The sequence below is a fragment of the Abramis brama genome, assembly GCF_963993115.1.
Source record: "Abramis brama genome assembly, chromosome: 3".
Lineage (NCBI taxonomy): Eukaryota > Metazoa > Chordata > Actinopteri > Cypriniformes > Leuciscidae > Abramis > Abramis brama.
In genome coordinates this window covers 47,963,603-47,978,069 of record NC_139965.1, presented here as the reverse complement: position 1 = coordinate 47,978,069, position 14,467 = coordinate 47,963,603, and the positions used below count along the sequence as shown (strand labels likewise).

General features: G+C 42.7%; 1 protein-coding gene across 1 annotated transcript; it reads left to right on the top strand.

Moving 5' to 3' along the window:
* Window positions 1–3,970: 3,970 nt before the first annotated feature.
* LOC311079924 (piggyBac transposable element-derived protein 4-like) lies at window positions 3,971–5,245 on the top strand (the record flags this gene model as incomplete). Its single annotated transcript, XM_084109645.1, has 1 exon — window positions 3,971–5,245. One exon carries the CDS (start codon window positions 3,971–3,973, stop codon window positions 5,243–5,245), a length of 1,275 nt encoding a protein of 424 aa, XP_083965771.1.
* Window positions 5,246–14,467: the final 9,222 nt, after the last annotated feature.

Here is a 14,467-nt window from a genome sequence, read left to right as displayed (position 1 = left end):
AGAAGCAGGCCGAAGCCGGTCCGGACTTGGGTTTCCAAAGTTTTTGAGGAGGGAGCAGAGAGAGAGGAAACTGAAGGTTTAGGCTTTTATCATTGTCCCGTGTACCGTCCCCTTTTTCGTGGTCGACGAATCCTCTTAGAGCATTCCGAGCAGAAGATTTTCTTGTGTGTTAATGTAGCCCGACCCTCGTGTGGAATCACGAGGGGGCAAAGTATGATATTATGCTCAGGGAATTAAAAACGCATGGAACCATAACGTTTATCACAGTCTCTTATCAAAAATCTTCTTCGTCATGCAGAGGAGATCAAAACAATACTAAGGACGTATATTGACAAAGATAGCAACATAGAGATACATTCTTTTGTTGAACAAAGGCACTTAAAGATTACATTACTGTAATTCAAAAACACAACTATTCTAATATCACACTGGTGAACATGCAAATCACCTGGAACACTCTTTGTACATTTTTAATAGTTAGTAAAATTAAATTTTACTAGTGGAAGTCCATATATGTCAATGTGTGTGTGTATCTGTGAGGTCGGCATCTGTTGCATCTCGTGGTGCATACCACGTGAGGGGTTGGGGGCTATTTGAGAATGTGTTACTCGGCAAAAACAAAGGTAGTTCTGTGGGCAGACTAACTTGACAGCCTGAGGCGTCATATAATTTTGCTGAGAGAAGCAAGATAGTCCTAGTTGTCCCAAAACAACTGAATGGGGTAAGTCTTGCAATTTTCCTTCAGTACACAAAGAACAAACGTTAGACACAGTAAGGGAATTGTGGTTGCAGCACGTGATAGTATGAGAAACAAACAGGGGCCTGTTCGTTGATTTCATTAGGTCGGGTAAAACATTAACCAGGGCCTGCTTGTAGAGACTTGTGTCAGAAAGCTAGTCAATTAGGGCTTTCTGAATATGAACGTGTAGTGTTCATATTTAGTCAGCATGAGAAGAACAATCATGATTCGCTACTTCAGAACATCTGACCGGACAGACGGTCAGTGTCGTTACACAAGTCATGTTTCAACTGATCGTCACAAGTCCCTTCACATTTCAGCAGATCTTCCAGAGCCCTGTTACGTCTCAGCAGATCTTCCAGAGCCCCGTTACGTTTCAGCAGATCTTCCAGAGCCCTGTTACGTCTCAGCAGATCTTCCAGAGCCCCGTTACGTCTCAGCAGATCTTCCAGAACCTCGTCGCATCTCAGCAGACCTTCCAGATCCTCGTCGCGTCTCAGCAGACCTTCCAGAGCCTCGTCGCGTCTCAGCAGACCTTCCAGATCCTCGTCGCGTCTCAGCAGACCTTCCAGATCCTCGTCGCGTCTCAGCAGACCTTCCAGATCCTCGTCGCGTCTCAGCAGACCTTCCAGATCCTCATCATGTTTCAGCAGATCTTCTAGAACCTCGCCACGTCAGGTCTGCCACCTCAGTTCCAAGCCTAGTTGCGGTTATCATACCGCAACCCTCCTCTGATCTGTCAGGGGAAACCATCAAACGTCAGAGGTTGACATCCAGCATGGAGGATCCACCGCTGGTGTCAGTACGCACAGCTGGGATCCCCAAACCTACTCACTTTAATCCTCCTGTACCTGCACTAATTACCCTGTCTGAAGCGCTTCCCATGATGGGGATTGCTTTATGTTGCGTTTGGGCTGAATACACCACCTCAGAACTGCCCCAGGCATTGGCACTCGCTGCAGTTTCTCCAGAGGTGGCGGCACGTGCTGCAGAACCTCTCGAAGCGGCGGTGCTCGCCTCAGCCCCTTGTATGGTGGTAGCGCCCAGCAATGTCCTCTCAGCCTGTCATGTCACGGTCAAAGGAACCATAGATGAGCACTGTACCTGTCCTGTTAATGAACTCTACCTGTTTCTTGATGCTACCACTGCAGAACTTTCAGAGGTGTCAGTGGTAACTGTTTATGAATCCTGGCTATGTCACGAATCTGGTCACTGCACTTCCGGTTGGTCACCACCAGAGGTCGCCCACTCACAGCATGGACTCTTGCACTTCACTACAATCCCCATCATTCATTGCATTGACGACACACACAGCTGATTCCACTAATCACGCTCACACCTGAGAACTATCACACCCTATCTCACACTCTTTATAAGACTTGATAGAAGAAAAAAATCCTAAGCCTGAACTTTTTTCCCTGGGAGGTAAGCGGGCCCCTAAGCCAAGATATATGCCCTGATCAACATAATTGTCAAGCGGGATCCAGGGGTGTGCTCCCCTGGGAGAACATTTTGATAAATAGTCCCTTAAATGATAGATTCTGGTGACTTTTGTGGATATAAATGGACATCATTCAGACATGAGATGAACAAACCCAATACAAACCTATATTACAGCAGCATCTTTGTGTAGAGAACCAGAGCTCCTGGGACCCTGGGCCTGGTAGGCCTGTTCATTAAGCCATCCCTGCTTTTAACTAGTCACTTACCTGCATACTTATTGCTTGTATAGCATACTGAGACTACAGAACTACAGCCATACCAAGAAAGGTCAGTGGGTGGCAATTATAATACTCCAAAGTAACCAGGAATTGTAGGAAAACTAGGTAAAACTAGTAAACTAGGAATTAGTAGCCTGACCATTGACTTAAGGGCATGAAAAAGGAGATACTGTATTCATTTTTTCTGCAAAATATGCACCATTTATTTTAAATATTTTTTTGAAACTAACTGAATAAACAAATTGAGTGTTGTATTACATAGGGTTTTGTTACAACAAAACCCTATGTAATACAACACTCAATTTGTTTATTCAAAACCATTTGCTATTAACCCTCTAGGCGCCACGGTCGAGTTTACTCGACAAGATGTGGCACTGAATAAAACGGCCGATTTTGTCAAATAGGGTGTCAAATTTCGTTCGACCTCCCCTCCACTAGATGTCAGACATGTTATACTTCATCCCCGACTCAAAAAAACGTCATGCTTCTATACAAAATCTACGAGCTAGAGCGCATTGAATCAGTGCGAACAAAAGCGGAGCTAGTGTAAGAGTGAGCCATTTTATCAGAGCAGTATTGTTAACGTCAGCAAGTATTTGCATTAGATTATTATTATTATTATTATTAATTATTATTATTATTATTATTATTATTATTATATAATGACATCAATAAAGCTTACCTGCGATGAAGTGTTGGGTGTTTTATTCGCGGACCCTGATTCTGAAGGGGAATATCTGCCTTCAGAAGATGACGGTGATTCTGAAAGTGAAAGTGTAGTCCTACACCAAGCACAAACGGTGAATCCTTTGCCCAATGTAACTTTAGATGGTCCTTTGCCCAATGTCAGTGGTGGGAACAATGTTTCCCGGGGTCGGAGTGTTCATCGCAAAGTTAGCAGGCGTGTTAGTGTTGTGGGGAACGAGGCGGGAGATTTTTACCGCGCTAGCCACGTAGCTTTGTCTTCTGACCGTGTGCCTCTCCGCAATCGCGGCGACAGTATTGTGGTAGACGAGGTCGAAGAATTCATAGGACAGTTAGGGGGCAACGTGGAGGCAGGGTGGGGAGTCGCAATGACAATAACAGTAGTCCGAGCTGTGCACACTCGGCGCGCGCGTGAGGCAGATCTGGCCGCGCCCGCGCTGCTCGTAGCAGGAGCAGAGGCGGTGTGACACGGGGAAGAGGGGCTATTATGCATAGTTTATCGCAAGCTGATGGGAATGCCGGCTTTGAGTACTTGGCCAATGAGGATGAGTACCAAAGTCGGATTACACACTTTGATCAGCCAGTGGGATATTTGGGGGATAGAGAACTCTCCAATGCCAATTCGCCCCTAGATTTTTTATCACTCTTTCTCTCTGATGATTTCTGGAATTTAGTTGTAAATGAGACAAATCGCTACGCCCATCAGTTTTTAGCCTCCCATCAACTCCAGCCACACTCCAGATTTCATCAATGGTCTGACGTAACTGTCAGTGAAATGAAAGCCTTCTTTTCTCTGCATTTGAGTATGGGTCTGGTAGAGAAGTCAGAGTTGGAGGATTATTGGGCCGAATATTGGCCAACAGCAACACCTGGATTTGGCAAGGTGATGTCCAGGAATAGATTTGAGATGATTTTGTCTTTCCTTCACTTCACCAATAATGAAGAGTGTGTTGACAGGGGTCAGCCAGGGTATGACAGGCTATTCAAAATCCACCCAATCATCAATTTGGTCATCCCCCGGTTTTCAGCAATGTATGGTCCATCTAAGCAGCTGTCATTGGATGAAATGACCATTGCGTTCAAAGGGAAATCAACTCTAAAAATGTACAACCCAAACAAACCAGACAAATATGGCTACAAAGTATTTGTTCTGAGTGAAGCCAAGTCAGGCTATGTGCTACAGTGGTCCATGTACACTGGACAAAGTAGGCCTGATGCAGGTGATTTCGGTGCTACACACCTTATTGTCCGTGAGCTGATGGCCCCGTACACAGGGAAAGGGCATGAGGTGTACATGGACAGCTATTACACCTCGCCAGCCATAGCAGATGAGCTGGCAAGCAATGATTCGGGTTTGTGTGGGACTGTCAGCAGTAAGAGGAAGGGGGTGCCAAAGGGCCTCACCCGTGAACAGTTACCGTTGAGCAAGGGAGATAACCCAGTCTTCATGAGGAAGGGGAAAATGCTAGCTTGTGCGTGGCATGATACAAAGCGCCTCACAATGCTCTCTACACTGCATTCCAACACATGTGTCAGAAAGCGCATCAGGACCAAACACACTGATAGTGGCTATAGGGAGATAAATAGGCCTGTTTGTGTTGATGACTACAATTTGTTCATGGGGGGTGTCGACACAGCAGACCAGAGAATGAAGACCTACCTCTTTCCCCATAGGTCAAGAAAATGGTACTACAGGATTTTTAATGCCATTCTCAGTGTAAGCATGGTGAATGCCCACATCATTTACTGCCGCTGCACTGGTGCTCCTCACAAGCCCCTGAAAGTCTTTGTGCAGGATGTCATCACTGCTTTACTGGAAGGCTTCTCCAGGAAAGAGAGCAACAAAGGCCTAAAGTCGTCCTCATTGGGAGACTTGCCACAGAGACTCACTGAGCGCCACTTTATCTGCCAGGCTGATGGTTACCCAGATTGTGTAGTTTGTTCTGATCGGACCCGCCCTAAAGGCCGCCGTCAGACAAAATACATGTGCAGGCAGTGTGGGGTGGGTCTTTGTGTTGTGCCTTGCAATGAGAGGTACCACACCATGAAACACTACAAAAAATGTCACCTGGATGGATAGGGAGTCATTATCTCTACAGCAAAAGGCCTGCTACATAATTTTTTTTTTTTTTTTTTGTCTGCCATTTATTAGTAATGATTTACACTGTTGATTTACTATCTATTTCCCTGACCATTTAGTAGTGTAGTATATGTGTTCTTTTTTGTGTGTTCATGTTCTTGTGATGTGTGCGTCTTTGTCAGCTAAAAAAAAAACATCAACAAAAACCACAAAAAAAAAAAAAAAAATACTAACATTGTCTCTCGTCTTGTCTCGTCATCTCACTCATGATCTGTGCCTTGCCGTGGCGAGTGAGCTTTTGAACTAAACAGGTCTTGTCTGCTTGTGTTTGTGTGTCATATGAATAATATATATGTGCCCCATACATGGAATCAGAGTGCCTACTGTATGTAGTAAATGGAAAATCTCTACAGCAAAAGGCCAACCACTACATGCATTCGGTTTGTTTCTACCATTTATTAGTAATGATTTACACAGTTTGTTTACTACTTACTATTTACCTGAGCATTCAGTATTGTGCAATATAGCATACAGAAGGTGAGGGACATTTTGGGGGGAAAGAAGTGCTGAATTTTATCATTTAAACGTGACTTTTCATGAAAATTCTATAATCCAAGATTGATCCACACCATATGACGTCATAATATGCAAATTAGATGGGAAAATGTAATCCCTACATAAACTTTGGGTCATCCTTAATATTTCTCTAATTTACAGAAAGTCTCTATCTTTTATCACTTTTAAGATATAGCCTTTTGAAATTAAGATGTCAAAATCGAACGTTTTAGGAAAAAACCTAAAGGGTGCCTAAAGGGTTAAGAGAACAATAATTGGCAATAATTTAAAGTGCTTCAAGAACTGAAAAACAGTGAGAAATAAATAAAAATAAGCAAATACAGTTTACTACAGAAAACATTTCCCCCTTCCTTTATTTCTTCCTTTTTGAACAGGTTTTTGGGTTAGCAGAACCTTTCCTTTTCAACATGTTTGGTGACAGTGCAGATGATGCTTTGGATTGGCCATGAAAGAGTGGGAAAAAACGTGTTGGTAAAGAGGATGTGGTGGCTGATTCAGAGGAGGTTGTAGCTGGTGCTGAGGTTGGGGAAGCTGGTGCAAAAAGATGTTGTCTGTCTAGTGAAGAGGAGGCTGTGGCAAATGGAGGACATCTGGCTTGTCCAGAGGTGGTGGCTGGAGAAAATGAGGGTTTGTCTGGTGTTCTGGCCTGTTGACCAGAGAAGGTGGTGGCTTGTGCAGAGGAGGTAGAGACTGGCACAGAGGATGTTTTGGGTGGCCATTTCTTTTTCAGAGCCTGTTGACCAGAGGAGGTGGTGGCTTGTGCAGAGGAGGTAGAGACTGGCACAGAGGATGTTTTGGGTGGCCATTTCTTTTTCAGAGCCTGTTGACCAGAGGAGGTGGTGGCTTGTACAGAGGAGGTAGATACTGGCACAGAGAATGTTTTGGGTGGCCATTTATTTTTCAGAGCCTGTTGACCAGAGGAGGTGGTGGCTTGTGCAGAGGAGGTAGAGACTGGCACAGAGGATGTTTTGGGTGGCCATTTATTTTTCAGAGCCTGTTGACCAGAGGAGGTGGTGCCTTGTGCAGAGGAGGTAGAGACTGGCACAGAGGATGTTTTGGGTGGCCATTTCTTTTTCAGAGCCTGTTGACCAGAGGAGGTGGTGGCTTGTGCAGAGGAGGTAGAGACTGGCACAGATGATGTTTTGGGTGGCCATTTCTTTTTCAGAGCCTGTTGACCAGAGGAGGTGGTGGCTTGTACAGAGGAGGTAGAGACTGGCACAGAGAATGTTTTGGGTGGCCATTTATTTTTCAGAGCCTGTTGACCAGAGGAGGTGGTGGCTTGTGCAGAGGAGGTAGAGACTGGCACAGAGGATGTTTTGGGTGGCCATTTCTTTTTCAGAGCCTGTTGACCAGAGGAGGTGGTGGCTTGTACAGAGGAGGTAGAGACTGGCACAGAGGATGTTTTGGGAGGCCTTTTCAGTAAATGTAATTGGTAGTTTTGGAATGATGAAAGGCAGGTTCGCCTCAGAGGCTGGCCAATGGTCATAGTTGAGGCTATCGTGTCCCTGGCTTTAAGTGTGGACTTGATTACTGCACCTGTCATCTTCAAGGATATCATCCATCAAATTAAATGATCCTTCCACCAAGGGGCCTGTGAAAATGGACAGAAGAGCTTTAACTAGCTTGCACAGGGTCGGATACCTCACATCCCTCTCTGCCTTTTTCAAGGAAGCAACATGGCTCCACCAGTCTACTTCGACTTGACAGTTGCCTTCAGTGTAGCTCTGTAGACAAAGAAGCATGTCCCCATCCAGTTGGTAGGCCCGGCATTCTTCTACCAGCTGACCAATCTCTTCTGGAGGGACAACATTTGGCAAGGCTTCTCCTAATGCGGTCAAAGCTCCAATGACTCCATCAGATTGCATTAGAGATGGAGTAAGAGCAGAGAGTGATAATAATATGATGTTATCCAGGGGAAGGTTTTTTAGCAGAAACTCTGCTGACCTCATATACCCTTCTCTGAGAGAGTCATAGATATGATCAACCCATACCTTTCCCTCCACACGGGCTTTGTTCATTGCAATGTAGCAAAACTGTCCAACAGAGCAGAGTCCTGCACGGGTCCGATTTTGTAAATCCGCACCCGCCCGTACCCGCAGTGCTTCAAACCGCATCCGACCCGTTATCCGTCAACAGCACCAATTAAAATCCGCACCCGACCCGCTTAAAATAGAACCGACACCCGACCCGCACCCGAAATAAAATCAGTTTAGCCAATCACATTATAGACACACTTACAAAAATGTTTATTGCCAGGTCATACAGAAGTTATAACGACAATTAACACAAGGACAACTTCAGCCGAAGCTGTCAAAAGGCCGGTACATGAAGAACATGGCTAACGTTACCACAAAACTGAGTAACAGACGCGGCTACAACACTATATCTGCCACGCAATTTCGTCTAGCCTACATCTGACCATTTTGGGTTCAAACACGGCACACCACACATACTGAACAGTGTTAAATCTGAAAAATACTGTTCGATAGAACTGCTTGGTTTGTTACCACATTTACCACAAAGTTCCACATTTGCGGCTATCCAACACGAAAATGCATGCAGCAAAGCCTTTCACAATATTGTTTTCTTCAGATAACTCCAAATTTCTCCCACACACTGGACATGACTTTTGATGACGTATTGTCGACAACTTTACAATCTCCACTAGCTATTCTTTTCTTCAACTCCTCAGCATCCATCTCGACGACTGCAGATCGCGCGCGCGGTTATGAGGAATTTTTAAAAGTGAAAGTAGTAGCCTAGGTAACGTTATAGATCCTGGTAGGGCGTGGCGCGTGGGCACAAATAAACTGATGTGGATTTTAAATTATTTTATCATCTTGAAATACAGAAATATTTTTGTAGATGTGTTCCTAAAAATATGCATATATTTTTACGTTTGCACGTGATCGTTTTAAACCCGTGTTTAGACCCGTGTTTAGACCCGTGTTTCCCCCGTGTCCGACCCGACCCGCACCCGTATCCGACACAGTTGGATATTTTTCACCCGTTTGAGCAAAATTTGCGGGTCACCCGTCGGGTACCCGAACCCGTGCAGGACTCTACAACAGAGAGCCTCTTGTTTGGCAGTTGCAAATCCCTTCTCCATACATCAACCTTGAGAATCTCCTTGTGACTCAGTGGGATAGGCTTTGGTCTCATAAATTTGCCCAGGAGCTCTCTTACAAGGGCCACCATTTTCACATGCACCAAATGCACCATCGGCTTTTCATGTTGAAGCTTTTTGGCAAATCTCTGAAATGTTGGAAGGACCCCTGCAAATATAAAAGACAAAATAATTTAATATGAGTAATTAAAACTCACAACCAGTGGTGGGAAATATCTGAACACAAGTATGATTATGCATTCAAAATACAATATATAACTAACTAATAATACAACTGAATTTTGTTCAAGTTAATATTAATAGGATGGTTTTATTAAAAATACTAGTCATACTGCTCAACAGAAGAGATAACTTTTTGATATATTCCTATATGAATTTCTAGTCCTGTAACTCATTGGCTGTCTAAAGATGTTTATTAAAATTAGAGTTCTCAACGGGTCGGGTCGAAAATATAATCAAATGACTCGGGTCGGGTCGGACCTCGGGCTTAATCTTTTCCGCTCAGTGAAAAAAAAACAAAAAACATTTATTAATCATCGCTGCTGTTCACCGTAAAGAAAGTCTGGCTGCTTTGTGCAACGTGCAACGTGCATCATGGAGAGGGGGCGGGGGCAGAGCTGATGCCGCTGCGTGCACGCCTTTAGCCTGGAGAGAAGAAGATGGAGTTGGTTAAAAGTAAACTTGCCGCAGGTGAATTCACCGTCGCTACTACAGCCTATTTATATATTTAAAGTTTATTGTTTCAGTTGTTTGTATTGTTTGTATTGTTAAAAGGCGTGAACATTAAAGGTTGATTTGAATTCCCGTCTGCTGGTCATGATAATACGTGTATGAGAAAAAAAAAAATCACACGCAGCGTCGGGCCGCGGGCCGGGTTCGGGCAGATAATTCATGTTGATGTGTCGGGTTACATCGGGTCCGGGCTTTAAAAGCCACGGGCCGGGTCGGGTCGGGTTGTAATTTTCAGGCCCGTTGAGAACTCTAATTAAAATACAACCATTCACTGCCAAAGACGTCTTTAGATGTCTTTTAAGTTTTTTTAACGGGGCAAGCTGGGGAATGATCGGGCGAAACTTGTCCAAATATACTTTGCTTGTAAATAGAGAATGTACTGACGAATTTATCCTGATCGCACAAAATGAACCACTAGGTGGCAGCAGATCACTTTCATCTACAGGAGTAAGGACAATGGGCCTCATTCACCAACCGTTCTTATGAAGAAATTTGTTCTTAAAACCTACTTACACAGTATTTTATGAAGTGTTCTTTGGTAAGAACAGAAACTACGAACACTCAAGAGCACTCTTGCGCACATTTGAGAACTGACTTGTTTGTGCAAAATAAATGGTTATTGTATTTTCATCATATCTGCAGGTGTAAAATATAATAGAATTTAAATTACAACTATATATTTTATCATTTAGGATATTTTTGAATAAAAATATTATAATTATTTTTTTAATAAAATAAATTCCACTATATTACAAAGCATTAATGTATTTTAGAATAAATAAACACAACAAATAACACTTTTTCACTTTTTATACTAGCTACTAAATATAACGACTCATTTACAGTTCAATTCCTGCAGCAGTGCAGAAATGGGATTCAGCATGATCAGAACAAAACATTGAACGATTCAGAGGTTTAAGAACACCTTTGTGAATCTGAAGAGTTTTCGTAGGACCTTCTTAAGAACACAGTTAAGAACATTCTTAGGAAGTAAATGAGGTAATTGGTAAATGAGGCCCATTGTTACCTTATTACACAGTTCTTCACAGTATTACAGTACTCCACAGTACTGGGACCACAAGGACCTGACTGTTGCATTTGTATCATGTATAAAATGACTTAGGTCATAGCCAGATATGCCAGTGGACTGCAACCACTTATTAAAGGGGTGGTAAAACACGATTTCACTTTTCTAAATTTAGTTAGTGTGTAATGTTGCTGTTTGAGCATAAACAACATCTGCAAAGTTACAACTTTCAAAGTTTAAAGCAAAGGATTTGCTTTTAGAGAAATCAATTTCTAAGAACTACAAAAAACGGCCAGTAGGGACTACACGACATTCCTGCGGGCTTGCTGACATCACTAAGCCCAATATTTACATAAACCCCTCCTCCGATGAAGGATTCGCACAACGGCTAGTCCTGAAAGATGGAGCAGTTCCAACTTTAAAAACAGAAACTGTTTACGGGCCACAACCTGTAAGTATGATTTATTTTTCGTTGTTGTGTTTTCCTGTAATAGTTCGTATTGTTAATTGTACGTTGTAGCAAGGAAGTAAACGAAGGACAACGCTGTTTGGCTCCACAAACCAGTTTGTTAAATGCTAACGTTAATTCATACTTATCCGACAAACACATACAAACTTCTGTTTAATATCACCAGCGCAGCGAACTTGGAATGTTCGTGGTTGTTGTGTTGTCGTTTATGTGATCAGTGTAAATTATTCTTTGATTATAGCTTTTATGTATTGTTTATCTACAGGCATGCTAAACATGGTTTTGTGTTTGATTTGGCTACTGTTGTAAAGCCAATGTTTAGTGTTCGTATTGGATTAATAGTTCAGGCGACAGATATTTAGCTACAATCGTTCTAAATATACAAAAGTAACAGTGTCATATAGCGATCTGCAGTCTTAAAAACATACCTTTCTGAAACGTCCTTTAACAGCCGTTCTTGAACAGGTTCTGCTCGATCCTCTCCACTAACATTCTCTGGTTCTGATTCTGGCTCAAACTGGTATGGCAATATTGACGCCGTTCTTTACTGAAGCACAAACTACCGGTAAAGATAAGGGGGCGTGACGTGTCCGAACAACGTGCACTTGGCGGTTAGCGAATCACAACACACTGGGCCAGCTAACCAATCTGAGCCCATTGCGTATTTTGAAGGGCGGGGGCTTCATAGAACGCGGAAATCATACGACCGTTTTTACAGGGAGGGACAGAGCAGTGTAGAATAATGGTTAAATATGTGAAAAATAATGTGAATTTTTAAAAACGAAGCATGAACACATGTTACAATGCACCCCACAAACACAATCAAGCCTTCGAAAAAAGGCGTTTTACCACCCCTTTAACTTAAAATGTTACTTTTACTCTTACATTTAAGTTGCAATGAGTTTGCCTAGTCATAAAATACCTCTGAATAAGTCGATCATGATCTTCATTCTTTGAAACTCTGTAATGAGCACAGAGATGCGTGCCTGTCTATATTGGTTAACCTGTGTTCCTGTTCGGGATGCCACTGCCTGCTCTTGCTGAAGTACTTGTATCCTGGCCTTTTCCTCAACTGAGAGCTCATGTCTCTCAAACACTTGATACAGAAGCCTTCTGTAGCACAAACACACACACACACACACACACACACACACACACATACACATACCTTAATATGCGGCTAATTTACTACTTCCTGAATAACAACGAACCATTCTAAACTAACTAGAATGTATTTCCCCTGGAGGAACTGCGAAGTGTGCTTGCTCGGGTGCGGTTCACTAACGTTAGCAGGTAGTGGATAAGGGTGCGTTGAAGTTTGCTTGATCTGAGAATTTCAACAATAGTACTTTTTTCAAGATTGTGCAAAAAGGTGAAAAGTTATGTGCATTAAGAGACATGTCTGCAATGTAGACTAGTGCCAATGGCATTGTTTATGTGGCTTGGTTGTTGGTTTTAAAATAATTGGTTATGAATATACAGCAGAGAGTGGGAGTGTTTTGGGTGATGAAATAGTAGCCTATTGAAAAGAAGTTGACAGTCTTCATTTACTGTATCCAATAAGCCAATACAAAACTCACCCAGCTGTTCTGTGGTTGAGTGTTCCCTTTGATTAGGAACAAATTTACTATCTCAAATTAAGGTCTACCGTAATTAGCGATGCTTTGATTGCTGCTGTCAAGATGGTTGTCATCACCTACGCAGAAACGCTGATTTTTATAGCCTACCGTCAGTCCTCATATTGTAATTAAATGAAAAAACGCTATCAGTTTCACTATTAGCTTACTCTAGCGATGCAATCGCAACAACATGGATAACGCTGTTTGGCCTTGCCTAACTTTATATGACATATGCGCCATATGCTAGAGTTACACATCCCGCTGCCATTTCAGGGCTTGAATTTCGGTGCGGGAATGTGGGGATTGCGCATAATTTAAACCATTCCAGCAAGGTTAGCTTTTATAGTGCGAGGAATTCCCGCACAAATATATTTGCTTCATCTCAGAACAAATGATTAAAAAATAAATTCACAGATGCGAGAAAAAAGATGTCCAACTGTCTTTTATTTTCTAATTTAATTCCTCAATCAGCGCTGGACTGGCATTTTCTGTCTTCTGCTGAGCCCTGGCCGTAGACAGATCATATGTTTCACGCTGTCAATGCAGTGGTCTGTGTTGCGCTGATCTTATTCACACTATCGAGTGTAGGTGCAGCATTCTAACATTGAGTCATAATGAGCTGTTTGTGAAGAAATGATCCGCTTCCAAATTATGTCATTTTAATCACGAAATTGAAACATTAAAAAACAATTTGCTCTTTATGGTGTGCGAGTGATAGAGCGCGGCAGCAACGGACCAACTGATCAGCTTGCAGCGTAACAACATTGAATGCTCGGCCGGACAGCTGATCATAGCTGTACATGGCGCCTTATTATTTTTCATCTCCATAAATATATCTAGTAGTAAAGCTAATGCAAGGGCTAGAAATCAATTAATCTTTTGCTGATACTTCCTTGTCATCATGGAGAGCGCAGTTCATGGTTGCATAGCAACGACAGACGCCACGGGAGAGCAAGCGCTTGTGGAAAGGAGACAGCGGCGCGCCCGCGCTTTCCACTTGTTTTTACACATCTAAGGTGTGTTCCATTCGACAGGGTCCATACGCACTGTTCACTGCTCTGCTAAGTGGACTTCACTGACAATAACCGCTCATTTGAAACACCCTGCAAACGTCATCAAAGAAAGTCAACGACGGGGTCGCGCAGATTATGATATAACATAAATATATATAGGACTACATTCATATTTTAATTTTTATTATTATATTATATATTTACAATTATATTGCACTATTTTACAACTACCTAAAATAAAATCACTTTACTTCACAAACTAGCTAAGCTGGCTGCATTCACTGAGGTAAATTATAATCATCAAAAATAGTATTTGTAATATTCACAACAATAACCGTTAAAAATACTGTCATTTGTACAGTAGAGTATGAATACTTACACACACGTTAGTTATGACCGTTCTGACTGGTGATGACGTGGTGCGCGAAATGACAGTTGGGTGATCATCACTCTCCACTTCCTGTGAAGTGATGTATTGATGTTCCCTTATTCCCTATGCCGTGCGCAGTGCCCTTCGAACTGAACATGTTCGCTCCCTTCGGATTGGAATCTCACTTAAGATGGCGGAATACCCTGTGAAGTCCACTTCGCAGTCCACTTACGGTCAAATGGAACGCACCTCTAGAGCGACGTTGTTGATTGTTTGAGCATGTGACTGC